At 41.4% G+C, this 26,509-nt stretch overlaps 1 protein-coding gene across 5 annotated transcripts in view; it reads left to right on the top strand.

The window, feature by feature from the left end:
- Positions 1–26,509, top strand: part of SYNE2 (spectrin repeat containing nuclear envelope protein 2) — a 200,212-nt gene that overhangs the window by 18,591 nt on the left and 155,112 nt on the right. For 4 of the 5 annotated variants that reach the window (XM_087747933.1, XM_087747931.1, XM_087747929.1 and 1 more), the window contains exons 3-18: positions 10,677–10,738; positions 11,685–11,780; positions 12,047–12,124; positions 12,216–12,308; positions 13,535–13,716; positions 15,391–15,587; positions 16,106–16,206; positions 16,978–17,079; positions 17,838–17,975; positions 18,826–18,990; positions 20,865–20,977; positions 21,659–21,815; positions 23,767–23,863; positions 24,007–24,194; positions 24,364–24,528; positions 25,828–26,001. In XM_087747933.1, coding sequence (XP_087604059.1) covers positions 10,677–10,738; positions 11,685–11,780; positions 12,047–12,124; positions 12,216–12,308; positions 13,535–13,716; positions 15,391–15,587; positions 16,106–16,206; positions 16,978–17,079; positions 17,838–17,975; positions 18,826–18,990; positions 20,865–20,977; positions 21,659–21,815; positions 23,767–23,863; positions 24,007–24,194; positions 24,364–24,528; positions 25,828–26,001 — 2,108 coding nt within the window. The remainder of the gene's footprint in view (positions 1–10,676; positions 10,739–11,684; positions 11,781–12,046; positions 12,125–12,215; positions 12,309–13,534; positions 13,717–15,390; positions 15,588–16,105; positions 16,207–16,977; positions 17,080–17,837; positions 17,976–18,825; positions 18,991–20,864; positions 20,978–21,658; positions 21,816–23,766; positions 23,864–24,006; positions 24,195–24,363; positions 24,529–25,827; positions 26,002–26,509) is intronic. The other variant, XM_087747934.1, reaches the window with a different exon arrangement.

The following is a 26,509-nucleotide window of genomic DNA, read 5'->3' as shown; positions in this document are numbered from 1 at the left end:
CCTGTTAAAACTAGTGTTATGATCAGTGTAGTTAGTTCATGTCTGTGCTTCTTTGCAGATGTTTCTGTTTTTCATGAGAGATGTTTCAGCAGTGAAATGAAAGATAACAGCTCTCGTACTACTTTCTCGCGGTATTTTCAGATCTGTTGCCTTTTTTGGTACAGATGTGCTCACTGGTTTTTATAGTTTGTTACTCAGAATACATGTTACTGTAAACTGTTTTCAAGGGAACCCCCAGCATGAAAACAGTTATGCCATTTCATTAGTTTCCTTGTTTTCAATTTGCTGGCAATTAGTTGGTTGCATTAAGCTGTCTTAGTGAGGCTATTAACTACAGTACTGTTTTATTTTATTTGATTTGTTTTTCTGTTCTTACTGCTATGTCCCCTGCATGTGTAGAAAGATAGCTTGTGGCCAAAACAAATAGAAAATTTTTGTGGCTTCTAAACAATTTTCTAACAGGTCAGAATCTTTCGTCCTTCCTTACAATGAGTTATAACTTGTTAGGCAAGCACTCACTGGCGGATTTTTAATTGTTCCAATTTAACGGCAGCTACCTGAACAGTTAAGTGATAATGAGTGCATCAGAGCTGGCCTCTCAGATAAGCTTTCTGGGTTTTCCTTAATTGTGTGTTGAGTTTTCTTCTCTAAGAATTTCCTGGGAAGACTGATTTTCCTCTAAACATACTCATGAAAACATTCATGGCGGTTATCAAGGAGGCTAGTCCAGGCAGCAGGACTAGTACTGCTGGAAAGCCTGTCTTCGGTGTGTTTAGAGCTCGGTTATCCTAGAACGGATGGGCTAAGTCATGTTTCCACAGAGCTATTTCCTTTTAGCTCACTTGCAATGAAATTACTGTGCTTAGTTGAGAGAAAATATGTTTAAAACAGATGGTGCAAAAGAATATTCTGCCAAGTCACTTTTATGATCCATATTTGCACTAATGTTGTCATTGAAGCCATGTGTTTTGATGAGTGAGTGTTAACAGTGGTCTAAAGCCAAATGTCTTTAATGGTGAATTTTCTTCCATTTTGCTTCAGTGTTACATTTTCAGGAGAGCAAGCAAAAACTCCCAGCAGACAGGAGCTAGTCCGACTGTTGCACTGAGCACAGCTTGTCAGACACGCATTTGTTGTGCCAGTCAAACTCAGCCTTTGGTAGAAAGAGTGAGGTGGCTGTTGTCATGAGACGGGTTTGGAAAACGCTATCGAGCTTTAAGGCAGAGGGTGCTGAATTAAAGTTACATGGCATTTTAGAATAGGGTTTTATTTTGAAATAATATTCGTGCTGTTTTCTGAAAAGTCAGATTTGTGTTTGTGTGTCAAATAACAGTAGGGTGTTTTTGTCAATATCTCAGTGAAAGAGCCCTGCTTATTAAAATTGAAATTACTATATTTCTTTCCTGTTAATAATTCCTGGATCATGCTGAAATGAACACACTGCAAATCTGGGGCCAAGCTGTATGTGCCTGACTGTTGTAAAACACCCGGAGACGTCCCTTAGAAGTGACATAAGCAATTTTTGTAATGATTAAAGATGCAACAACTGGTGCAGACACGTTCTGTGTATGGAGTTGTGATGCTGCTGCATCTGCTCTGAGTCAAACAAACAAATGGCGACACAGCTGCGATGAAGCACCAAAGACACGTTCCCTGATGTGACGTACAGAAAACATTGGTAAACCTGCAGATCTGTGGTGGCAAAGGTCAAATAAGAATAATAGTGTCACTCAAGGAAATGGGTTTTTCCATTAATAGCAATCTTGGGATGAGATTTGCAAAGCGGCCAGACTTTGATTACTCTAAGTCTTCAGCTTCACCTGGAGAAGTTTTAGAGAAATCTCAGTTTCAAGGAATGGCTGCTTATAACTATTAGAAAAGCAGCTTACTTTCTGGGTGACTAAAGGTGGGTGTAAAACTGGTTATGATCTGCTTTTTGAATTGTTAAGGTATAGCTTCAAAGAGTATGTCCGGCGTTGTATAATGCACAGCATAACAGGAGATATGTGTAAGTAGTTGGCACAGAAGAAAAAAATAGGAACAAGATCTGGTCTGGATTGCTAATATTTTATTCTATATTTAAATTCTTTGTGATCCAATCTTCTATTATTTCTGAAAGGCATCCAGTGATGGTAGAGCACTTGTCTGGTCTGGTTAATGAGAACAAGATCAACTTAATGTGCATATTGGTTTTGTAACTGTGAAGTTATATGCCTAAAAAATGTAACAAAATGGTTAGCTTTTTTTTTTTTTTTTCTTCCTTACCATGCATGAAACCAAACACTCATTTTAGGTATGTTTGACTGTGATTTAAGTCACAATCTTCTGTGCGGAGGACAGCACTTCTGGGAAGAAAAGGAAGGAAGGAGGGGAAGAAGAGCCTCCTTAAAATAATTAGAACAGAGGTTACTACTTAGTAGCTCTAATTATTATACAAATCCTATTAAATTAATGCCAGTGGCTTAATATTGTAAAAACCTGCTTTAGTGGACTTTCTGTTAGTGGGTTTTTAGGTATAAGAGTGTTCAAGGATGAACGTTCACTTTCCTTAATAGTGTTTGGCCTAAAAGAAGCAGTAAAGGAAGTCAATGGAAAATAGGTAAAAATGTAACTTTGTTCTCAGTGAGTCTTTCTTTTCAACTAAACTTTAAGGAGATTTAATGAAGTTTGAAAGACACGTAGAAAATAGGTAAAGAAATGAAAGCAGCATGGTTTCTAATGTTCCCATCTCCAGACATTTTCAAATGATGAAGCTAGGCACAAAATCATGAGGCTAAAGTAAAAGTTGCAGGAATATAAGTGCTTATATATGTATCTTTTCAGATTTATGTGTTTTTCTTTAACATCTTACAGTTTTCAAGCTGATCTCCACAACCAAAAGAGTAATAGTTAACCCCCTCCCTCCCTGCCAAGAAAATTGAAATTGCTATGAAATTGCATGATGTCAGGACTTGGCCTCCTTTTTTTCTCTTCTTTTTTCCTTCCCTCTGTCATAGATATTATAATAAAATTCAATCACAATAAGATCAACATTATCTGTGCCCTGTCCTCCAGCACCTCGCTGCTTTCTCCCAGTTTTTGCATGCAGCACAGCTTACAGCAGCTGCGAAAACTGTTTTGTGTCCTGGCATAGCCACCTAAAAATGCACGTGAAAAGCCTGGAGCTGGACCTATTATGGATATATCCTATGGGGAAATATTTAAGGGAGGGATTTCTCCTGCCAGGCAGGCTGCCAACATTTTGGTGAACAGAGGATGCTTGCCAGGGAGATGCTGTGTTATGGCATGTGGTCCATCTTTGAAACCTGAAGTCACTTTTGCTGCATCTGTGGAGGGAGCAGGCAGGAGCTCAGGGCTGGCAATGAGCACGGGAGGAATCACGCGGGAGCCCTGTCCTAGGTCTCCTCCTCCCATAGCTTCCCTCCCAGCATTGCATTACGGGCTGGCCCCATAGAGGGATCCAGCCTGGCGCTCAGCCTTCTATAAATGGAAGAGGCACATTCAGGGTCCAAAATTGTTTTCGGCTACCTGAAATGAGGTGGCATGTCCCCTCCTTTGGTAAGAGAAGGGCTTCATGGCAATGTTTTGAGAACTGTTGAAGATATGACAACTCTTTGCTGATGAGCCTGAGCGCCGGATTGCAGAATCGGGAACGCGCAGCCACTTCCAGATGGGTGGCTGCAGCAGAAACTCAACAGTTTGTGGCGCACTGGAGCGGGAATATTTTTTGCTTTCGGGATGTAAATCTGTTTACCGGTGGTAGGATCCAACCTCCACTTTCCCTCCCATGCACAAATCCTTCCACTTTCTTCCCTAGGACAGCAAACGGACCCTATGTGTGGCATTTCCCACCAAGCCTGTGCAGAACTCGTTTTGCCTTTTCTTTCCATACTTGCTGAGCTAATTCAGACACAAGAGAGTGTGTTTTAGCTCTCGGAGTTTGGGGCACGTACTTACTCTTTTGCTGTTTAATTAACTGCAGGGGTCCTAATTTTGGCTCTGCTTATTAATCCGTGTGCATGTTACTGTTTATTACTGTAACCTAAAGGATGATCATATAAGGATGTGGCTGATAAAACTCTTTTTGAAGAGTGTTTAGTGATAAAAATGAATTATGCTATTTTCATGCAGTTATGTCTAATCCTTTATGAATGATTTCCCTTCAAGTGAAATCGAAAATATGGTGATATGTGCGGATAGATTTTGTTGTACAGCTTGTAGCAGATTGCGCTCATTTCCGTGTAAAGGAAGATACCTCTCTGAGACCCGCTTAATTCATCCAGAGGTCAGGTAGACTACTAATTCTTACCCAGCGTTTTGGTTTTTCTTAGCCGTATACTTCATCTGTAGGGGCCAGTATGTTACTACAGCTACACTTTTCTTTCTTTAACCAGAAGGATCAAAAAGGTTCATTAAACATTTATTATGATTTTTCAAGGGTGACTTTTACAAATCTAAAAGCTCCCATAGGAGCTGCACAGAAATTTGTGCCCTGTTTATGCTGCCTAGGTGAGGATCTGGTCTGCAGTTCCCCTAACTGTGTGGCGTCGTGGCCTGTGATGGGACTGATGGCACCCGAGAGGCAACCGACACGACTGCCTAAAAAAATCAGTCATGGGTATTTTTATCTGTTCGCATGCCTAATGAAAAAAATCGATTGTATAGTTCTATAAATGTGTTCCCTGCTAGATAAATTTCAATTTGTTAAGGGCATTATCAGGTGCCCTTATTGGTTAAAAACTGCCGTTAAAATGCCTAAGGAGTGGATGGCTTCTGAGGCACCTGTATAGGGCACTAAAGGCCACTTACGTTCAAGTCCCTGCTTCACGATGGATTTTCTTTAAAATGTTAGAAAAGCCACTTAAGCCCTTATCTTTAAAAGTATGTTGATATCTAAATGATGTGACTTAGTGCCTTTAAGAATTTAACCTGCAGCCTCTGTCTATGCCCCCAAGTACTGCAGTGCCTCACTTCAGGGGCTGTTGGGGCAGTAAAGCCGCTTCAGAGCAGAGCGGCTCCAGGATCCTGGCAGTGAGAAGAGCAAAAGTGTTTAAGAAAGCTGGGAGGGCAAAACTCAGTGTGAACACGCTTCCTGAGTTAGCAGCACTTTTGGTAAATTGGATAATTTGCTTTCAAAAGGAAAAGGAGGTTGAAGGGAATAGTGTAGGAAAGTTCCCACTTGCTGCACAGACATGGTAGTAGTTAATTAGTTAATATTTATACGATATTTGGTTTTGAAAAGACCCATTCCTGTAGAAATATTTTCGTCACTTTCATTGCGCTTTGGATAAACTTCTTAATCTTAACAAAAAATACTGTGTTTGTTTTTAATTGCTTAACACCATGTTGCTGAACATAAATGCTGGAAATAACTCTTTTCCCCAGCTTTCCTGTCTGCAGAAAATGAAACTGTTACTGGGTGGAAGGGAAGGGACTATATAAAGGGCTCAGGGGTGAATTGCTCACCCTCTCCCTGGGTTGGCAAGTACTTAACGGTTCTTCTGATAGTTCCTATCATTTCCAGCATGTACCTTCTTGGTGTTTTAGTTCATATCAGCAGTGCTGTCTTGAAGGAGCTCTCCCAGTTATCCCTGCTGACCATGCTTTCGTTCATTTTGCTGAGCTGTCAGGGAGTGTGGAAATAGTTATTTTGAATGAAACAGGAATAAATGCTCCAAGAAGGTACCATGGCTGTCTGTGGGCATTCAGGCTAGAGCTAGTCCAACACAACCTTTCTTCCCTACACACGTGGTGGGTACGCTACCTCCTGAACACCAGCTCTTTCGATCTGCCGATCCGTTCCTGTTGAGCTGTGCTGCTTGCTACTGTAGACGTAGCCTCAGCTGACCTGAATGGTGAAAGGAAGATATAAAAATATCATACACAAGAGCTAATTCCTTCTGGTGAAACAGAGATGGGAAGATGACAGACAGGCTTGCGCTCATTAATTTCAGATAATTGTTTTAATTTTTTTTTTTTTTAAAGAAAAAAGCCACACAGTTGTAAATGGTTCACTGGCAGCAATGCACTGGTCCTCGCGACAGAAGAAAACCTCTTTGCTGTTTGGTGACGTTGTTTGACGAGTGCGGACAGACAGGGTACATCTGCTGTCCCGCTTCCCCCAGCTCCCTGCCGAGGGAGGAGACGGTGCTTTCCTGTGAGCTGCCATCTCCGACCTTGGGGAAGGGAGGCACGAAAGGCAACAGAAGAGAGGAGATTAATTTTAAGTCTGGCTTTTCTGTATTCCCATTAAAGGAAGGCTGAGAGTAAAACCATGGCTGGCGGCGTTCCTGCCCTCCCCTCCTCTTCCTCCTGGGAGAGTGCAGCGCCGCTGCAGTCCCTGCCATGTCCCCTTAATGATTAGTCTGCTTTGTAGCACTTGTTGATAGCTCATTACTGGATAAAACAGTCATTGTCCAGCAGCCTGTATTGATTTTCAGCTAGCCTACGTGACACACTGCTTCTATGTGTTATTCCTCCCTAAAGAGTTGTTCTGAAGATTAGCTTTAAAACACAGGGTGAAACATGATACATTTTGGGTGTTTTCAGATTAGCAGGTTCTTATTTTGTTCTCTCAGATCCACTTTTTGGCTCGGCGAGTTTTGGCCCAAAAGTAAAGGTAACGATCAGTTTCTTTCTGATAGCTTTTTTTATTCTGGGTCAGTGACATTTTGAAAACTAGGGCAAGAGAAAACCAAGGTCACTTAGAGTCCTATAAAAAGGCCTAACAAAGAATCCATTCATCCTCATAAAAATAAAAATCCGTATTAATTAACCACGTGGTAGAGATAAGAATTTGAGAGCTTGATTAAATCATTAACACCTCTGAGCAGTGGAGTAAGGGGGAAGCTGGGAGGGAAAACACATTCGGACTGAAAATTGAAATACGACTGTCTGCTGTGGTGCCAGAAGCATATCTGTACTGAGCTGTGTGTTGTGTGGCCTGGATGGAAGCTGAGTGACTGCTGCACTACAGTCCAGGGAGATATTGGCAGGCATGGAGTTTTGTTGTTCATTCACAATGAGATTTTTTTATTATTATTATTTATTTGCATAGGAAAATAAGCCACACTGCAGCTGAGGCTGCGGCTGCTTGGAAGGCAGCCCGGTGGGTTGCACTAGGCAGCGGCTGTAGCTTGGGGAGGGTGTAAGGTCTCCTTAAATGCATGCAGTGAAATAACCGCCTTGTAGTTTCGCCAGGTGAGATGTTTGCCTGAGAGCTGCCCATTTGAATCAACACTTGCAGTATCTGGCCCACATTGCATGATGCTTCTGGACATTAATATGGAGAGATTCAACCAAAACGAGACCAAATGTCCTCATCCTAACCATCTTTCTGTAACCAACCCCAAAAGCAAGTTCTCCAAATCAGTAGCTGTAGTGAGTGTTTGGCAAGAGCTACAGCTGAAAGAGTCACTGGCGTCAGGCAGAGTAGTTAATATTTGCTTTCCGTCTGTTTTGAAGTGCCAGCAATACCAGCCTTGCCTGCCTGATAAAATTGAGCACAGCTACTCAATAATCACTCATTAGGTAATTGGAAAGGCTCCCACATGGGTATTCAACCAAAGGGTGTGGCTGGGTCCTGTGCTAACATGAAGCCAATATCTCCATGCTATTTATGTCCTCCTTGTGAGCATTGCAATGTTGATTGGTCTGTGTGTCATGTTTGCACTTATTTTCCGTTTTCCAAACAAAACAGAATTTTGAGATTGCATTTTTGTCCGTGTCTTTTAAGACTGCCCTTATCTTACTGTTCGTCATGATCTCTGTGATGTTTAAAAAGAAGCATAAAACAATCCAGCAAGCAGGGGAAATCGACTGTTTCATGCTCCGACAGGATCATAGTCTTGCAGATTAGAGGAGGACTGTTGAAAGACGTGTTGGCTACAGGATGCAAAACAGCCCTCGACACACGTAATCCATGAACGTTTTTGTCACCACTCGCCCGCCGGGTGAAGCAGAAGGAGGTCTGTGGGTTGGATGGTGGGGTTAGGAGCGGGAGGCTGCATTACCCTTAAGCGGCTTGCTTCGGTTCGCAAGCTAACGAAGCTCTGCGTGGCAAGCCCTTCAGGCTGTCTTGGATGATGAAAAGACACCCAAGACTGGGGCTTGCGTTTGCCAAATTACCAGAGTGTAATAAAGTGTGGGACATTTTCCTCTGAGTCGCATTTTCATTTTCATGGGCAGAGCAGTCAGGATTTTTTTTTCCCCCCAAGGGCTTGATATTTTTGGTAACTTTCATCCTGCCCAGCCTACGAAAACAAACATATCTATGGCTGAGTAGTCTTGCACTTGCCTTATTATGTCAACCTTGCCTTCACATTAATCTTCTGTGCAAGAGCGTGCTTTCAGAGGCAGAAGAGATCATCTGCTCCCACCTCATCTCCCAGATTTGTTTCTTCTTGCAAGCCAGTGGCCTGGTCGGAGTCTCCCACTGCCTCTCCCGTGTGGCGGTAGGATTTACCCTGGCGGGGAAGTGGGCAGCGAGTACCCCCACAGCTGCCTTGCCCGCCATCTCCTTCCAGGCCCAGGCCATGCACACTGCCCTACCGCCCGCCGCTCCTCAGGGAGCTGCACCGGGGCCATGGTACAGGACATGCACTGTCCTCTCCTGTCCTCCCAGCAGGGCAGTGGGCCAGCAGCCCATCCCATCTGCATCCCTGTATGCAGGAGCTCCGAGCCTCTGTGTTGCCATGACCCCAGCGCCCAAAGCCCCATCCTCTGCTCCTGGCTGCTCGAAGCAGCCCCTCCTGCCACCCAGCATAGCAGGGAGAGGGGCTCGTGCTTTCTCTCTGCTTCATACCTCTCCTGCCTCTCAGTCTTTGCCTTCCTGCTTGCCTGTTGAGAGGCAAGCTGGCAGGAGAGGCAGGAGCACTGCAGACGGCTGCCCGTAGCTGTGCTCAGAGGGGCTGGCATCTGCCTCAGCCCTCAGAGGGAAGGGCCGAGACCAGCCGTGCAGCTGGCGCAGGCCAAAGGTGGTGGTTTGGTGACCAAAACATCACCTCTCCAAACTGCATCATCTTGCCTTCCCTCGGTTAATAGTCTATTTGACCTGCTTTGTAATTTCTGGGCTATTAAAAACCAGTGCAGCCTTTTGCATTTTTATTCAAATGGGGAAGAAGGAGGGGATGGCCGCCCTTCTGCAGCTCCAGGCAGGCCTCTTGCAGGGGTGGTACTGCTTTTTGGCCTGTTTGTTGGGAAGCCAGCCCCAACACTTCCAGTCAAAGCTGATGTGGAAAGGGAGAGAAAAAGGAGTTTGTGTTCACGCCTGCTCCCACGAGCCACTGGGATGGCTGCGGGTGGCAGTGCCTGCGCAATGGTGAGGCCTGAAAGGCTGTGATCTCAGGGGCCAGCACCTCCTGCTCTTACCTCAGACCTGTACGTAGACGTCCAGCAGGGATGTATGATTTTGGTGGTGCTGCGTCTTGGGAATGGGGTGGTTTTTTGGGAGGGAGCGTGGGCTGGGGGGTCATGTGAGGCACAAGTATTAAGATGAGCGGCTGAGGGAGCTGGGGTTGTTTAGCCTGGAGAAGAGGAGGCTGAGGGGAGACCTTATCGCTCTCTACAACTACCTGAAAGGAGGTTGTAGCGAGGTGGGGGTCGGTCTCTTCTCCCCAGTAACAAGCAACAGGACAAGAGGAAACGGCCTCAAGCTGCTCCAGGGGAGGTTTAGATTGGGTATGAAGAAAAACTTCTTCACTGAGAGGGTAGTCAGGCACTGGAACAGGCTGCCCAGGGAAGTGGTTGAGTCTCCATCCCTGGAGGTATTTAAAAGACAGGTAGACGTGGTGCCTAGGGACATGGTTTAGTGGTGGACTTGGCAGTGCTAGGTTAACGGTTGGACTTGATGATCTTAGAGGTCTTTTCCAACCTAAACAATTCCATGATTCTAGTTTATCAGTGCGTCCCAGCCTGAAGGACCTGGAAGAGCTGAAGAGCTGGATCTCTGTGTGACCAGGTCACGTTTTGAGTCCCGTTTCACTGTTTTTTACTGGGGCATGAGTTCAAGCACTTCCTTCTTCCTCCCTCCTATTTTAAGACCCCGTGTGCCCCTTTTTGGCCAGATTAATGGTCTACATACCCTAGGGAGGGCTTAGCCCTGAAAAGGATGCTGTTAGAGGATATATTCCCCAATGACAGCCTAATAACCCTCCCTAGCCCTTCAGTTAGCCTAGATATCCTGTTGGATGGCTTCACCTACAGATTTGCATTTATCTCCTAACCCCAGCCTCCATCCTGGTCTCATCACCCAACTCCATGCATGGCTTTTCCCAAATTTCAAGATGAATCTTGTACTGATGATGGCCCTGAGTCTTTCAAGGAACGCTTAGGAATGGATGGAGTTATTCTAGACATACCGCTCTGTAGGATGATATGTTCACACCTCTGTTTGCATTTGCTGAGCTTTTGAGAAAATGTTCATTAGTTGCTCTTTGCAGCATCCAGTAGAAGTATGCTTGATGGTTGTGGAGGTCCTTGCAGTATTGTCTCTGCAAGCAAGAAAATGTCAGCACTAAAATAAGAGTTGAGAAAAACTAATATTAAATTGTATCTTAATATCTGGAAGAACGGACCTTAGGTTTGAGATAGATGCCATGTGTCTTTTTGAGAAAGAGAAATAAAACCAGATCATTTTTTCCATTAAACATTTTTTTCTTTTTTTTTTTTTTTCCCAGTGCAGCGAGAGTTTACACAGAAGAAAACCTTCACTAGCTGGATAAATTCAATACTGGCAAAGGTAAGAAGGGGATTCTTTAGGAAAGATGTGCCTTTTGCCCTTTTGATTTGGACATGCTGTATGGAGATTAAATTCTGTAGGAATAAACAAAATTAATATAAGATTTTAGGTACTGATTGGAAAAAGTAGCCTCTGGAAAGCATTTGTTTAATAGGTGTAACAGCATTGTATTGGTGTTGATCCAAAGACATTTGTAAGAGATGGTGTTTAAGTAGATGACAGTATCTTTCTTGCTGATGTGGTAAAACATACTTGTGCTGGATTGTGGCACATGTCTCAGGGTTTTATGAGGTTCTGTATTTATTATTAGTTTTACTGTGTTTAGGTAAGTATTATTGTATTATGCAATCCAAAAACATGAGTTTAATGGGATCACCTGAGTGACTGGTATTAAGACAAACCACATAGCTTTCACAAAGCAGCTCATGCAGCATGTGCTGGGGTTCTGACTTGGTCAGGTAAAAAAAAAAAATCCTGTTTTGGTCCCCCCTTGAGCAGAAGCTGGTGAGCTCTTGGTAGGTTTGTGTTGTCCACTAGTGGCTGAAAAGAGTGAGCGTTTAGTTATTCAGCTCTATAGTAAAATTTGTACTCGGGATACATTGAGTAAGAAGTCAAAATAGGAATTAACTGCTTCTCTTAACTTTCCCTTTTTCAAAGTTTTTTGGGTTTTTGCCACATACCTTCTTGAAAAGTATAAACACGTGAAAATGAGGGCTAAAATTACCCTCATAAAACTGAGAGGCAGGGCAAGAGGGAATAAGAGACAGACATAATGGGTTAGAAGAAGCAGGATATGGCTGATTAGATGCAGGATTTATATTTCAGCTTATTGAAAAAATAAAGGATGCTAAACATTTTTTTCACAGAGTAATCTGTGATATTCTGTAGTATGTTGAATTCAGAATGACAAAAGATGGTGTGACAAGCACTGAAATTTATTTTGCAGCATACACCTCCTTCTGTTATCTCAGACCTGTATACAGACATACAGCAAGGACATTTGCTTTTGGATCTGCTGGAAGTGCTTTCGGGTCAACATCTGGTAAGACAGAGTAATAAAAATATTACTTCAATCCTTCATCAAATCCAGCAAAGATTTCTGGATGCTTAATTTTAAGCGTATGAATGATCCCTCTGGAGTCATAGAGCTATTTGCAAGTAACTTACTCTTACACCACTGACACTGAACACACTGAAATAAGTTGATCTGAAGTAATTTGTGAATCTTTGCAGGACTTCCCTTACCAAAATACAAAATAAATTTAATTTTTACAACTGAGGATGTAACCTGTTCTTTTTGCTTCACAGCCACGGGAAAAAGGATTTAATACCTTCCAGTGCAGAAGCAACATAGAAAATGCTTTGACATTTTTAAAGAGCAGATCAGTGAGTATTAACTTCAAAATTCACAACTAAAGCCAGTTTAGCTGGTGGAACACTTTCTTTGTTAACAATGATCCTTTTTTTTTTCCCCTAGCTCAAGCTCATAAATATTCATGTTGCTGACATTATTGAAGGAAAACCTTCCATTGTGCTTGGCCTAATTTGGACAATTATATTTCATTTTCAAGTAAGTATTTCAGCGATGTAAGAGAGTTTTAGTAGAGCAAAAAAGCACAAAAATGTGTTGACTTACGTGGTTGCCAAATGAGATGAATTATTACAAAGCAGAAGATTATTTTCTGACATCTGGAAGTGGCGGCTCAGGGAAGAGACGCACCAGTGCATCTTGCCTGTGTCTCTGAGCTGCTTCGCCAATGCAACGATGGCATTACAGCCTGATGAACAGTATCTGGCTGCAAATGGTAGGAAGGAAAGATATTGAGATTTTTTTTAAAGTAACCAGTTAAAAAATAGGCTAAACTTTGCCTATCTGTCTAAGGCCTGCAATGATTACGCTCCAAATAGAGCAAATAGTGCCAAGTGTCTCACATCCATCTCCCTCAGGGGCAGCCTCTCTCTTCAGTGTTGGCTGTGCTCGCAATGTGTAATTCTTGCTATTATTTTTTTCAGTACCAGGTGCCCAAAATAGCATGAAGGCTGTCGTAGCGATGTTTCTTATACAAGATACTGAGCATGCATCTCGTGTGGGGTGGTTTGAAAGCACAGGGCCTTGCTTTATTCATGTTGTAGGACTGCAGAGGATCATGGAGCCAAACAGTCATCTAGCCAGAGCCCAGCAGTGAATTAACACAGGTGCACTGGGGGTGAACTGGTGACTGGGGCTCAGGAGAGCACTAAGAAGCAAAATTACTTAGCAGTATTTTAGCCCATATTTTTCTTGGTAAAGGTGCTTTGGTGCTGAAGATTCTTGTGCTGCACATAGCCTATGCATTATCTTTTTACCTAAATCAAGCTTCTCTAAGCAAATGTAGATCTCTGAGGTCTGTGGAGTAGGTTTTCTTGCACCCTGAGTGAGCAGGCAAACTCTGAGCGTGTCTAATGCATGACGCTGTTGACAGCAGAAAACACAGCTGCCCCGGGCTGCTTTCACTGGGAGGAGGAGTAGAAAAGAGCATTGAGTGAGAAGGTCCCTTGATACCATTGCTGGTACCCCCAGTATAACATGGAAGTCTTTGGGTGAATATTTCCTACCAAAAAAATCACTTAAAGATGGGAATTCAGCACGAAATAGTTCAGGTTGAACAGATAAAAAACCCTGATCTGTTCTTTGGGGGCAGGGAACTACTATTACAGCTTTGATTGAGTCCTTTCTAGTTCTCTGTGGTTTTCTGCCATTGATGTCTTGGTAATTTTTCACTGAAGCCTGATTGACTCTCCTGTCATCTCTCATAGATTGAAGAACTTGCCAGGACACTTGCTTGTACTTACAATCAGCCTTCACGTGATTGTTCAAGTGCTGTTGACTCCTTTCCAAAGGCAAGCCGATCAGCTAAAAAAAGTGCTAAAATTAAGGAACGGTGGAAGATCTCTGCTACAAAGGCTCTTTTGTTGTGGGCAAAAGAACAGTGTTCACTGTAAGTTCCATCCAAGACTTATAAATAGTATGTTACACATTGTATTTACTGCTTTCCTCTAAACGTGGTGATATTTTCCCCTGGTTTTTTAACATTAGTGACAGCTTAGCAGAAAATCCTTTAGATTTCAGGTGTTGTTACCAGTACTTTTAGCATCAATCAGGCCCTAAAAGTTTTGACATGAGCCCTTTAAATATGGTAACATGAAGCTAATCCTGCTGATAAAATACCACAGTGTAAGTTGAGTTGTTTGGCTTTTCTCTTTTAGGGGCTCCTGTGTGTTAAGTCTAGTTGAATGTTTACATGATTTGCTAGTTTTAATCCTCATGGCTGGCGCTGGTTAACAAAGTTTCAATAATTTATTTTTTTTTTAAAATGGAAAATGTAGGATTTCTAGGGTTCCCACATCTCGCGGTTTTGTGTCAAAACACTGTGTGATCCCCAAGAAGGACCCTAGTCCTAGAGGTCCTAGTCCCCAGTTCTAACAAGATGTTTGCTTATGCTTGATGTCCAGATAGCTCTGTTGATTTCAGCAGGAGTATTCACAGCGCGCGATCTAGAGCAGATACAGGTATTTCTTGCAAGGGACAGGCTCTACATTTTCTTCAAGGGCTACTGCTTCACTCCGGGACATTTCAAATATGTTTTACAATAATGACAGCCCTTTCTCTCCAGCTCTTTGGTTGCTTTATGTTCTAATAACATTCTACTAATATTCCGTGTTGTTAGTGGGAGATAAAGGCCTTCATCAGCACATCAGAGGCTTAATGCTTGGGAAATGTTTTCAGGCACTGAAGTTTCCCTTTTAGCTGTGTTTTATCAGAACAAGGTTGATTGGCATGTAAAAAACAGCTCTCTGTCCATTTAGTCTTCCTCTTTCTTTTGCTTGTTTTGCTTTTTCAGCAATATTGCTGTCTGTTTTGTAGCATCCTTTCTGAACTGTGATTACGTTAAATGATTTTGTTATCAGTGAATCCTATACTTTTTGGTAAAAGAACAAATCTTGTAAGTCCTGGCCCATCGTTTTGTAACTAAATTTGATCACCTGAAACCCCACATCTTTTCCATGCCATAACATGCTCATAATATATGGGCTCTTTCTGGAAAGTTGTCCCAGAATTCACTGCGGCTTGCAGAGCTGGGCACCTCACAGCACTGTCCAGGCTCCGCTTAACAGAAGATGTTTTAAAGACACTAAGCTAAAAAAGAAATATTTTTCCTGCGGTAATAGATCACTTTTAAGGTTTGGATTTTCTAAAATGCCAGGGGCGATTCCAATACTCCATGCCCTTACAGACAAATACCTACATGTTCTTCAGTGCTTTGCTTGTTGTTTTTTCCATCCCATAGAATGCATAGATACTGTGCACAAAGGTGATGTTCAGAAAGGATATTGGATCAGCAAGGTTTTATCTTCAGAATGCAACATAAGATAAAAACATTGAGTCATTTTGCAAAAACAGTATAAAAATATATAATTGTAGCAATTGGTAGTACTGGCTGTATTGTTGTCTGACCCAGCTTCTGCAGAAGTTCAGTGGCAACGTTCTCTATAACTCCTTGGATTTGTTTCATACTCTGTTTTACTGAATTTATATCCTATTCCTAAATTTGTACTTAGGACATCTGAGGAAACAGGCTATAACATTTTGTTTCTAATCATTTTTGGGATAGGCATGGCTCTATCAATGTGACTGATTTCAAGTCAAGCTGGCGAAGCGGACTGCCTTTTTTAGCCATCATCCAAACCTTACGACCAGGTCTAGTTGATTTGGAAAAGGCAAAAGCTAGAAGCAATAAAGAAAACCTTAAAGAGGCTTTCAGAATTGCAGAACTAGAGCTGAATATTCCACGGCTTCTTGAACCTGAAGGTAAATGATCTGCTTTTTTTAAATCTTTGTTATCAGAAGTGAGATTAATATAATCCTATATGCGTTAACTTGTAATACAGGAAAAAGTAAGACTGTGCTTAAGTTTGAAATGGAACATTGATCTTTACTGTAATGCTCAAACCTGAGGTTCTTTATTTCATAACACTGACTGTAGTTAGGATTTGTAGGGTTGTTGAATTGGCAGCAAATGCAGGAACAATATGCAGAAGAAAGGATATGAAACTTTCCCGTTCATGGGAGAAACTTTTTCATTAGTTAATCATGCTATATTAACATGGGAGAAACTTTTTCATTAGTTAATCATGCTATATTAAAATATTCCCAAGGAAAAAAAATGTTCATTACATATTAATTTCTGTCCATGGTATGTTAACTGAGCTGCTGCAAAATAAGCATGTTTATGGTAATGTGTTTTAATAACTGCAGTATAGCGTGTAATTATGTGATCAGGCCTAGAAGGCTGCATAATTATGTAAATGGTGTATTGGCTCTTGTAGATGTTGACATTATGAATCCGGATGAAAAATCAATCATGACTTATGTGACTCAATTTTTACAATACTCCAGGAATTTGCATGAGTCTGAAGAAGACATGCAGGTATGTCATATGGCTTGTCACTGAGGCATTTTTAAATGAATGTGCATCATGGATGTGAAGAATTATCAGTACTTTCTTTGCCCAGTTTATAACCTGACTCAAGAACAGTTAGATAGTAGATCCTCAGATTCCGCTACTGAGAGGGCTGAATTGGCTTGACTGTTCTGATGCTCCTGTGTGGTAGTCAAGACTCAATGTGATAGATTTTTGATGATACAGGTGGAATTGCCGTGCAAGTTGTCTTGTTTTTTCATTTAACTGTTACAGAAGACATTCTCAACCCTGTTTGTCTTCATGTGTGCTCTGAAGTCTATATGTAAATATTGGGGTAGAGGCAGACAGATTTGCAAGTGTGCAGAGCAGCCCAGCGTTGAATTTAATAGCTCACATGTAAAATGGACAGATGTTGTGACTCACAGATTATACTGGTTGGAAAACCAAGTTTTCTATTCTCTATATTCTCCTATGAGAGTTTATGTATTAATTGGTTAGTCACATATCTCCATACTGATAATCTCCTTTCAATAGGACTGCAATCAGGCTCTTCTTTTAAGATGTCTCCACGTATCCAGGTGCCAGGTTTAAAACTTTGGCCTTGCTCTATAATAGTGCCTGACCCAAAACTCATTAGAGTCCCCAGGAATTATTTATTTTTCAATAGCTTTGAACGGGGTTTATCATATGCTCAATGTGTGTTGTTTTATGGAACAATGTAAATGAAAAACAAGTCTTGCGAAATGGAAAAAGGAAATTTTCTGCTCTAATTACCAGGAAAAAGTAAGAGAGGCCGTGAGCTGGTTGGCTGCACAGGAGAAGAAGTTAGCAAAGTTGCTTATCGACACAGAGAATGAAACATATTACCATAAGTCCAAAGTAAGTTGCATTTCATATTTAACTGCTTTTGCAAAAAGAAATATTAAAAATATTCCCAGAAACATAGCTTTTCATCTTCATTGCCTAAACTGAAGTGTTAAATAAACTTTTAAACAAGAGTTGGAAATCTGACGAGTTTGGTAAATGCCCTCAAATGATTGAGGGAAGGATAGGATGAAATTCTTTGTTAGGAAACAGATACATGCTGCTTGGTTTCTGAGCAGAGCAAGTTTTTTTGGAGAGAGTAAAGTAGTGTCTTTTAATTAATTGACATAGTTGAGGACTTGGGACAACATTCAAGCACATAGGCCCTTTACAGGGTCACCTTTGCCATTTCCGTGATAATAATAACTGTAGGTTTTACCCAACTAATGTTGTAGAGGAGCGGTTGAAATGTTGGCTATAGATTGCCCCAGAAGTAAAATTTCTTTTGGTTTATATTGTAGCCAGAGTTTGTAATAAAATGGCCCATGGGGGACTGTGAGGGGAGGAATTTTCCCTTTCTCTTGGTGGGAGGGGAGAACCATGTCCTGGCTGCACTGACATTATATTAAATACAGATTTTGCTAGTGAGTGGCACCTATAATTTCAGATGCAAATACTGCCTGGAGACAAGTATGCCTCTTTCCTGCTATCTTGCCTTTCCATGCCTCACACCCTTTGAAGTTCATGGAAGTCATACCAATGTGTTCAAAGGCAGTACTTGGCTCCATGAGCTTCCACCTGAAGTCTTCTGTGAATTACTCTTTTATCCCTAGGAAATGATGTCATTTATACAAGCATTTAACCAAGAAAAAAACGCCTTTCTGCCTGTGTTGTCATCAAAAAGAAGTGAAGCTGAGCTGAGCGAAGGCCAGCAGCAGATGAGAGAAGAGTGGGATAAACTGCTCTCTCAGGTCAGAGGCATTTCTAGCTTACTTTGTTACCAGCGTGAGTGTGTTTGATGAAGAAGCCTAAGTCTACCCCACGAACTTGCACAGGGAAAAGCGGGGAGGTGATACTTTATTTGGATTGATATTGACTCTGAACCTGAAGTCCAAACTGAGTGGTGTACAGGGCCCAAGAGGAGGCAGAAGGTGACTGTGTATTACCCTTCTGCCTCCTCAGCCTCAGGACTGTGAGGCATCTGTGAAAAATGGCCTGTGTCAGATTATCTTTGAGCACTCTTCTGATCAAAGTTTTTGGCCTATTTATGCTTAAAAGGTTCTTTTGGGACGTAATTATGGCTCAGATAACGATGCAGCTGGGAAATGTGTGTTAATATACTCTTTCCCACGGCACAGACAGTGATATAGTGAGATCTGGTTGGTCAGCGCTTCGCAATGAGGTTGGCTGTGTTGTCTCCTTCTGCCACAAGTGGGATGTGTTGGGCCTTGCTGGTAATTGCTCTTTATGGATGAGATGTTCCCCTGTCAGCCCCAAGATAGAAAGCTGTCCAGAGCATCCCTGTTTCCCCTCTATTTTGCAACGAATTTACTATAAATCTCCCTGTTGCTGGGCCTTGAGATGGTCACCAGCCGATGATAGTAACTGCCAAATTCTCTGTAGTGTTTCAGAGCAAATCTGGGTCTCAGGTAAACATAGCTGATTTGCAGCTGACTTCACTGGAAGCTCCTTTTCTGAATGGTGACAGGTGTTTTTTTTCTGGAATGTCTAGAGCATCAGCTTACGGAGCATATGTCAGTATCTTGGGAATGGGGAAGAAAATAATAGTGAGAAATTTAATCACTTGTTTTCCTTTTTAAGATTAACGAATGGAAAGTGAAGCTGGACCAGATGTTGCCCTCCCCTCTGGATAGCATTGAGGCCTGGCTTCAGGAGGTAGAACATCTGCAGGCAGAAGATTTGCCTGATTTGCAGGACCCATTTAAAGCAATGTTTGTCTTCAGAGAAATAATTATAATATTTAAGGTATGCTGATCACAAAGGAACATTCTGCTTCAGTCTGACCTAGCAAAGCACTTGTTATGGAATTGCTCTTTGACATTTTGGGAAGCGATGTGGATATGTTTATCTTCTGAAGATGAAAAGCTCTTCTGAACATACCTTTGAACAATGATGAGTTTAATTAAATAACTGCATGGGTCTATAAGGAAGGTTTCTGACTTCACTGGGATGAGATTAAATTTGAGTACTCTCTGAATGAGTAAATGATGGTATTCTTTTTTATGTGGTTCCTGCAACTTGTTTGTTTGTTAAGTAATAACACACAGTAATTGCATCTTTATCTTTAAATCTATGCTTAATGCATACCTATTCAGAAAAGCACTTGGGCCCAGGGTTACGTTCCAGTGAGTTCATGCAGTTTGTGTATTTAAAGTTAAGTATTTGCTGAATCACTCTGTAATTCCATTCAAAGCAATGGGAGGTATTTTGGTACCTTGGTACCATGCAAGTTATTTATTCTGATCTTGAAATCTTTACACTGATAAGAGTTTAAATGTCCTTTGGAGTTTGAAAACTTTAAAAAGAGTAGATGTGTTGATGCCTGGTTGATCATCATAATGCTGTACTTGGGTTTTTTTATTAAAAAGGGGGAAGTTGGATGTTTTTGTGACGTGTCCTTAGAGAGAATTTGAAGGAATGGGAAATAGAGGTTCTTGTGAGTGGCTTGATAACATCCCTTTTTTGTACTGTTGCTAATCAGTTCCTGATATGAGAGATGGCTTTTGAACTAAGAACAGCTTTGCCAGAATTTAGCCATTTGATCTATGATTTTTGTTGTTCAGCCTAAGTAGTTAAAGCATTTCTAAGAATGAGACAGAAAGAGATGTTGTTTTTTATTCCCATTGAACATATCGATAAAATCATTAAGTTCCTTAAGGAGAAGAAACCCAAGATACTTAATTTCTGTCAAATCCTCTTTTTCTGATGGGATGACATTCTGCTGAGAACTTTTTTTTTGCCCTCCTTCCTCTAGTCAGTCCTTTTAGTAAGTCTCATGTAGGAATCCTGTTACCAAGGTGGTGCCTTATAATGGAAATTTTACTTTCTCTTAAGATCTAGGAAATTACCCACCAATGCTCATAATTGTCTGACTGGAATAGTATTAACATTGCAAAATCAAGTGTTTAAAATCTGTGTACTATTTTGGGGGTTCAGGGCTGCCCCAGGATTTAGCCATTTCCATTAACATGCTTTGTGGCAGGTTTTATTACATAGTAATGAACTTTTAGCATATTTCTTTATATGCCATTTATAAATATGGTTATCTTCTGTACAATGCATTTTATGTTTAATTTTTACATTGAGAATTTGGTGCTGAGATACATGCCCACAAAATATTCCCCAATTATGTAATACTGGCCATCAGAGGGATAATGCAATATGCATCTAATGGTATTAGATGGAAATCTTTTGAGCATTCAAATAAAGTATTAAGCAAGTGTGACATAATAGGTTTATTCAACAGGTTTTCCTGCCAGTCTTTGCTAACACATAGCAAAGAACAACTTAATATCCTGAAACAGTTACAATGCCACTTTTTTCTCCTAAAGATGATAGTGAAAGTGAGGAAAAAGGTAACAGCATGGGTAGTGTAGATTCATGTTCCTTATATTTAACTAGATGCACAGTGGTAAAAAATCATGTGGTACTGCACTAAATATGCACTTTAGAAGGTGATGAGTACTTTCATTGCATTTTAATGAGTAAAGACACTGGAAGATTGTCTTGTGCTGACTAGTTCTTAATAGCCCTCACCCTAATGGCATGTGACTTGCAGGTTCCCAGGTGAAATACTCTAGAATTAAAACGAATGGCTTACTATATCTTTTTCTCCCCAGGGTCTGATGGATTGTTTTGATTCTCACTTGGACACCCTTCAGTCATTTAAGAATGAAGATGAGAAGAATATGCCACTAGTCTTGCCTGAAAAGTTAGAGGAAATGAAAAGAAGGTTGTGATCCTCAAATTCCCTCTCTTTGACTATGTTGTATTCTAGCTTTGCTATTGACTTGCTGTGCTATTCTGAACAGAGCACATAATTTATAATTTGCAGAAAAAGAGCATTTTCCACCTAAGCAGATTAATACTGTCATGCGGAACAGGCAGGTTCCCTCATTGGTCCCATGAATGTCTAATTATTTGTAGAAAGTGGAGCTCATTAATGGGAACTTTTTAGATGCCCCTTTCTAGTGTGGATAGGAAACACCCACTAAGGGTAGGAAACATGAATATTTTGAATATAAAAATTTCTCTGGGGGTGTGCATTCTCTAATTTTTAATTTCCACCTTTTAAAATCACTACAGGTTGTGCAACCCCATATAACTGTTGGAGGATATTTTCAAAAATGACCAGTGAATTGTGTCTGTAACCTGAGACCCTTTGACATACAGATGGCAGATGCCCCTTTTCTGGGCATTTAAGATTTTTCATAAGTTGAGCAGTCAATATTGACTGAAAATTGTTGCTACTTAAAAAAATGAACTGTTGTTATCTTAAAATTTTACTCCTGTCGTAACAAAATAATGTTTACAAATATGGAATTCTGAGTTTTTAGGCTAAAAACCTTATCCATTAATGCCTTCCATATCCAATGATTTTGAGTCAACTTTTGGAACATTTCACTGTTTGCAGATTCAGCAGTATCCGTTTCACAAACTCCAGCACCTTTCTTGAATACCACTATGGACTGTGCTCAGCGATTGTCAATGAGGTGATGATAAAGCTAAATATCTGGGACATGAAATATGGGACAAAAGAGTCCGTGGAATCACTGCTGGAAAATTGGAATGTAAGTTTAAAATATATGTGTCACACCCTGACAATAATTCTTCCCCACCTCTCTTTGATTGAAGCTTATGTCTGTCCTCATCTGAAGATACTATGGTAGTTGGTAGAAGCGTGGGAGGCTTGTCAGATCTGGGATTTATGCAAAGGAGGACAGGTAGACTTCCATAGAAGTTTTCTCCATGTCTTCCCATTTTCCTCTGAATGAGAGTTCTTTCTTCAGTTTGGAGAAATAGAGCGAGCTGTGACTGCTTGTCATTTTCTCTCTGCCCTTTATTATTCTTTATTGAGAAGATTTATGGCCTCAAGCTGCGCCAGGGGAAGTTTAGGTTGGATATTAGGAAAAACTTCTTCACCGAAAGGGCTGTCAGGCCCTGGCACAGGCTGCCCAGGGAAGTGGTTGAGTCCCCATCCCTGGAGGTATTTAAAAGACAGGTAGACGTGGTGCCTAGGGACATGGTTTCGTGGTGGACTTGGCAGTGCTAGGTTAACGGTTGGACTCGATGATCTTAAGGGTCTTTTCCAACCTTAACGATTCTATGATTTCTTTCTTTCTAGACTATTTATAGCACCAGCAGTAGCAGGCCTTCCCTAGCTCAAACCTCTCTGGGGTAGTTCAGTAGTTGCTACCTTCAGAAACAACCATTACCCACAGTGCTGGATAATACTGCCTTTTGCTGTTGCCTCTTCCTTTTCCAGTTCCCTTACCTTCTTAGGCTTCGCAGTGAATACGAATTGTCTTGTTGTGTTATATTTTGTGCTTAGCTCAGCTTCTGGGCTCAAGTTATTAAAGTGATGCCACGTGTAGGCCTATGGGAGGGGATGGATTACCCTGCCCCAAATACTGCCAAAGATGCATCAAGAATAGGGGCAGAGAGATGAAAATGCTGATGCCATCATTTTTGCCCCATCTCCAGTTAATGGGACTCCCCCTGAATTCCATCTTAGTGGAGTTTCTAAAGAGTTTCTCATAAGCTTTTCAGACTGGCAGATCCCTAGTTAAATTAGTGGGAATTTCACCAGCATCAGAACTGTGGACGGAGGAAACAAGAGGTTGTATAAAATATCAGTTTCCTGAGCAGTATTAACCTTACCCTGTGGTGAGATGGGAGTACAGAGTTGATCATCTGTGCTGAGTTTCTTGATTCAGTTGGTTTCATAAATACTTACTATCATGTTATTTCTACAGTTGTGGTTCACAGTCTTTCTCAAGCTGATAGAATATAGAGCTTTCCCTAGGAGCTTAAGGCTTGTTGCTCGCTCTCCTTCTGGTCCTATGATGTGCAGTCCTGGCTGAGTGGTGGCATGGCAGCCCAGGTTTGTAATGGCCACAGGAGAGGTTGCTTTGTAGCCTGCTAGATCAGACATTTGAGGATTGGGGAGCTCTGGGGTGAGATGCAGCTCAGACAGAGGGGGGCTGAGGATCAACCCTCTCATTCCTGTGTGAAAGTTCAAAGTGCAAGTCTCCTCCTCTGCTCCCGTTTCTTCCTCTCTCACCCTTTCTGTCCCCAGTTTGGATGTCACTTGATCTGTGGCAGGAGCTAGGCATGTCGACATTTCTGTTCATGCAAGGAAACCCACCTCTCACTTTCATCACTTTTTTGACTTATGTGACTAAATTCTGCCTGACTTGTTCTAGATGCCATTTCTCAATGTTGCCCTAGGGCCTTAGCTTTTTGAAATAAACAGTCCTGACTCATGCAGGGCTGTGACTCAGGCAATGGCATTCAGGAGTTAATATTGCCATTTAAGTTCCTGTCTGCATGAGCAGAAGAAAGAACAGGTCTACTTCAGGCTAAAGGGTGCAGATGAGTTGCTGGATTGGCTTTGCTCAGTTTACATTTAACCTGCAGGTTATAGGCTCATATTGAAAAAACTGTATCCCAAGCTGCATTTCCTACCTAGTTTTATGTGGGTTAGTGTTACCCACGCCAATTACTTTTCACTTTGGGCAGAATTTCATTGAAGAAAAGAGACTTGAAACGCAACTAGAAACTGCTACTCACATCTGTGAAGATTTGAAAAACAAAAACATAAGCGATCCTGTCTTAGGTAAGTTCGTGCACAGAAACTGATATGAAGACCTCTATTTTGAACTGATGTGCTGTCACCAGTTTTAATTTCCACTTATGTTTTGTGTAAAATAACCTCTCTGTTTCCAAATGTATAATAATATTCCCTATTTGATGTCCTAGCTGGAGATGCTCAAGAAATTAGCAAACTTTTTAAGGCAGTGGAGTCAAAGATTTCTATGTGCAGAGACTATATTTCCAATGTAAATACCACCCTACAGAAAGTCCTGTCTTCCTGGAGTAATTATACAGAAAACATCCACTTACTGAAGATGTGGCTGGAAGAAAAACGAAACGCACATCCGAAAGAGGTATGTGGTTGGATTTCTCTTTGTAATGACAGACAGAGATACATGGAAGCCTCCTGGAAGGAAATCATTACACATGACAGTGGTGGTTGTTGTTGCTTTTCTGTTCCACATTTTGGAAATAAACTTTTGGCAGAGTTCTGCTTTAAATGCTGTCAATGCCTCTGTCTAGATCCCTGCTGAGATCCTGGCGAAGTGGAATTCAGTTCATGGTTGCTTAAATGAAGCTGGAAACTATCTCATCGAAGTCAGCAAAGAGCAAGTTGGATCAAATATTGCCAAAGAGCTGAAGAAACTGAACAGGAGATGGGCTAAGTTCATCAAGAGGACACGCTTTGTAAGTTACTAGTTTCATGTGGCTCTTTTGCTATGCAGCCTTCAAAACCATATTTTCTAGACTTATCAGCTTGCTAATCAGAGGTTAATAAATGTTTCAGTCAACTCAGTATTGCCAGTTTTAAAACAGGAGGAACAGAGAATACACAGAGGCATCCCATTCTTAAGTCTTTGTGACTCAGTTAAATGCTCTTTATGGCACGATGGAAAATGTTCAATTTTTTAAATGGAAATTTTAAAACCACTTATAAAAGGAAATCTTATTGCAGAATAAAGCTCTTTATTCAGTTCTAGAGATGGAAGTAATCAATTTGTTAAGAGCTTGTGAGTCTTTGCTAAATTGTATAATCTCTGCCTCAGCTAGTAAAAAGTAATTATCGCTGCATAGATATTTCTAGGGTTGTGCAACTTTACACCAGCTCACTTGACAGGTTTTTAGGCTGCTGTAAATTCCTATAAAACCTGCTTAATGTTACATATATTATATTTCCTAGAATGCTTTCACAAGAATGACATTTTCACTCTGCCTGGGAATATTAGAACTCTTAATTTTCTAAGCTGAGCCTTTCATTGACATTTATTAAAGGTACTGCTGTGATAATAAACGGTGGCAAAAAATTACAGCATTTTTATAGGAGATGAGCTTAATGAGAATGCAAGAACATCAAAGGAAACATGTTCCCAAGAGTGAAGGAAGTTCGGAGTTTCCTAGAAAAACCCATAGTAAGAGACGTTTTTAGGAAATATATTCAGAAAACAGAGATAAAGAGGCCTCTTGCACCCTTACAAGGGCTTAAGGACTTCAGGAGTTATTTTTCTGGCATTGCTTTGGACATTGTGGCTATAATATACATTATATTTATTTTTATATATAAAAAGGTGAGGGCAAATGCTTGAGCTCTGGCCTGTGACTGACAATACCATTAAACTGTTAGCACGCTCCCTAATCTTGATTGGGTCAATACCAGCTATCCTTCTCTTGGACAATTCCCTGGCATAGCCCTGGGGATGCTGCAGCCCAGGAGTTATTCTCCACAGCAGTGTGGCTGTGGCTGCTTGCTTATAGGGGAGCGGGCATGCCATATGGGCACAGGTTGTGCTGTCCCACTTGCTCTCAGGGTTGAAAAACTGAGCCTTACATGGTTTATTTACCAGTATGTTTGGCATTTCTTTCTCCTTTGATCCCTGTTGGGTGCAAAAGCTGGAAAGTAACCTAGGTGGTGACTGTGTTGCAGGAGGGTAGCGGAGACCCATGAACCGATGACGGGTATGAACATCTTACCCTGCTCTTTCTTTATAGCTTGGTGAAGAGAGCACAGATGCTGCTGAAAAGACCAGGGAGCTTCTGGGGGGCCTGAAGAAAATTGAAGAGCTCCTTGGAGGGGTGGACAGCTGGGCAGCAGAGACTGAACGCCTGCTCGGCAAGATCAGTCATGAGGGGCCTGTGCAACCTGAGATGGAGGAACATTTGCAGGTGAAAAGGGAAATACACTGCTTAAAATATTTGTTCATCATCTTTCAGCACGGATTCATGGCTGGGGTAAAATGAGCCGTCATCAGTGAAGCAGAAATGAATGTGGATTTTGTGCTGTAATACTGGTAAAAAGTCAAGGCAATGCTAGTGTTTTGATGTTATTTCCCAGGATTGCTCCCAGACGAGCTCTAAATGAATCTTCCAACATCAGTGTGTCCAGATGACAAGCAGGTGCCAATGAAGTGCTGTTGGTGTCACTGATCAGCAGCTTGCTCTTGAGCGATAATAATTAAATTATTAATTAATTAATTAATTCGCAGCAGACTAAAACTTTGCAAAGTGCCGAGTTGAGAATTTCCCCTGGTCATACGGTGCTTTCTGTCATCTACCCTGCAGTGCAGAGAGGAGGCTTGGGACAACTTGTCTGTATTCAGGGCTCACCTGTCAAAAACTGGAATACTTGAAGTATTTTCAGCAGCATGCTGGATAATTTGTGCATCTCAGCGTA

This window comes from Nipponia nippon, unplaced genomic scaffold (genome assembly GCF_047370975.1).
Source record: "Nipponia nippon isolate SJK-2023a ecotype South Korea unplaced genomic scaffold, ASM4737097v1 scaffold_11, whole genome shotgun sequence".
NCBI classification, from domain to species: Eukaryota; Metazoa; Chordata; class Aves; order Pelecaniformes; family Threskiornithidae; genus Nipponia; species Nipponia nippon.
Note: the sequence above shows the minus strand (reverse complement) of the source record. Positions and strands in the feature narration are given on the sequence as shown.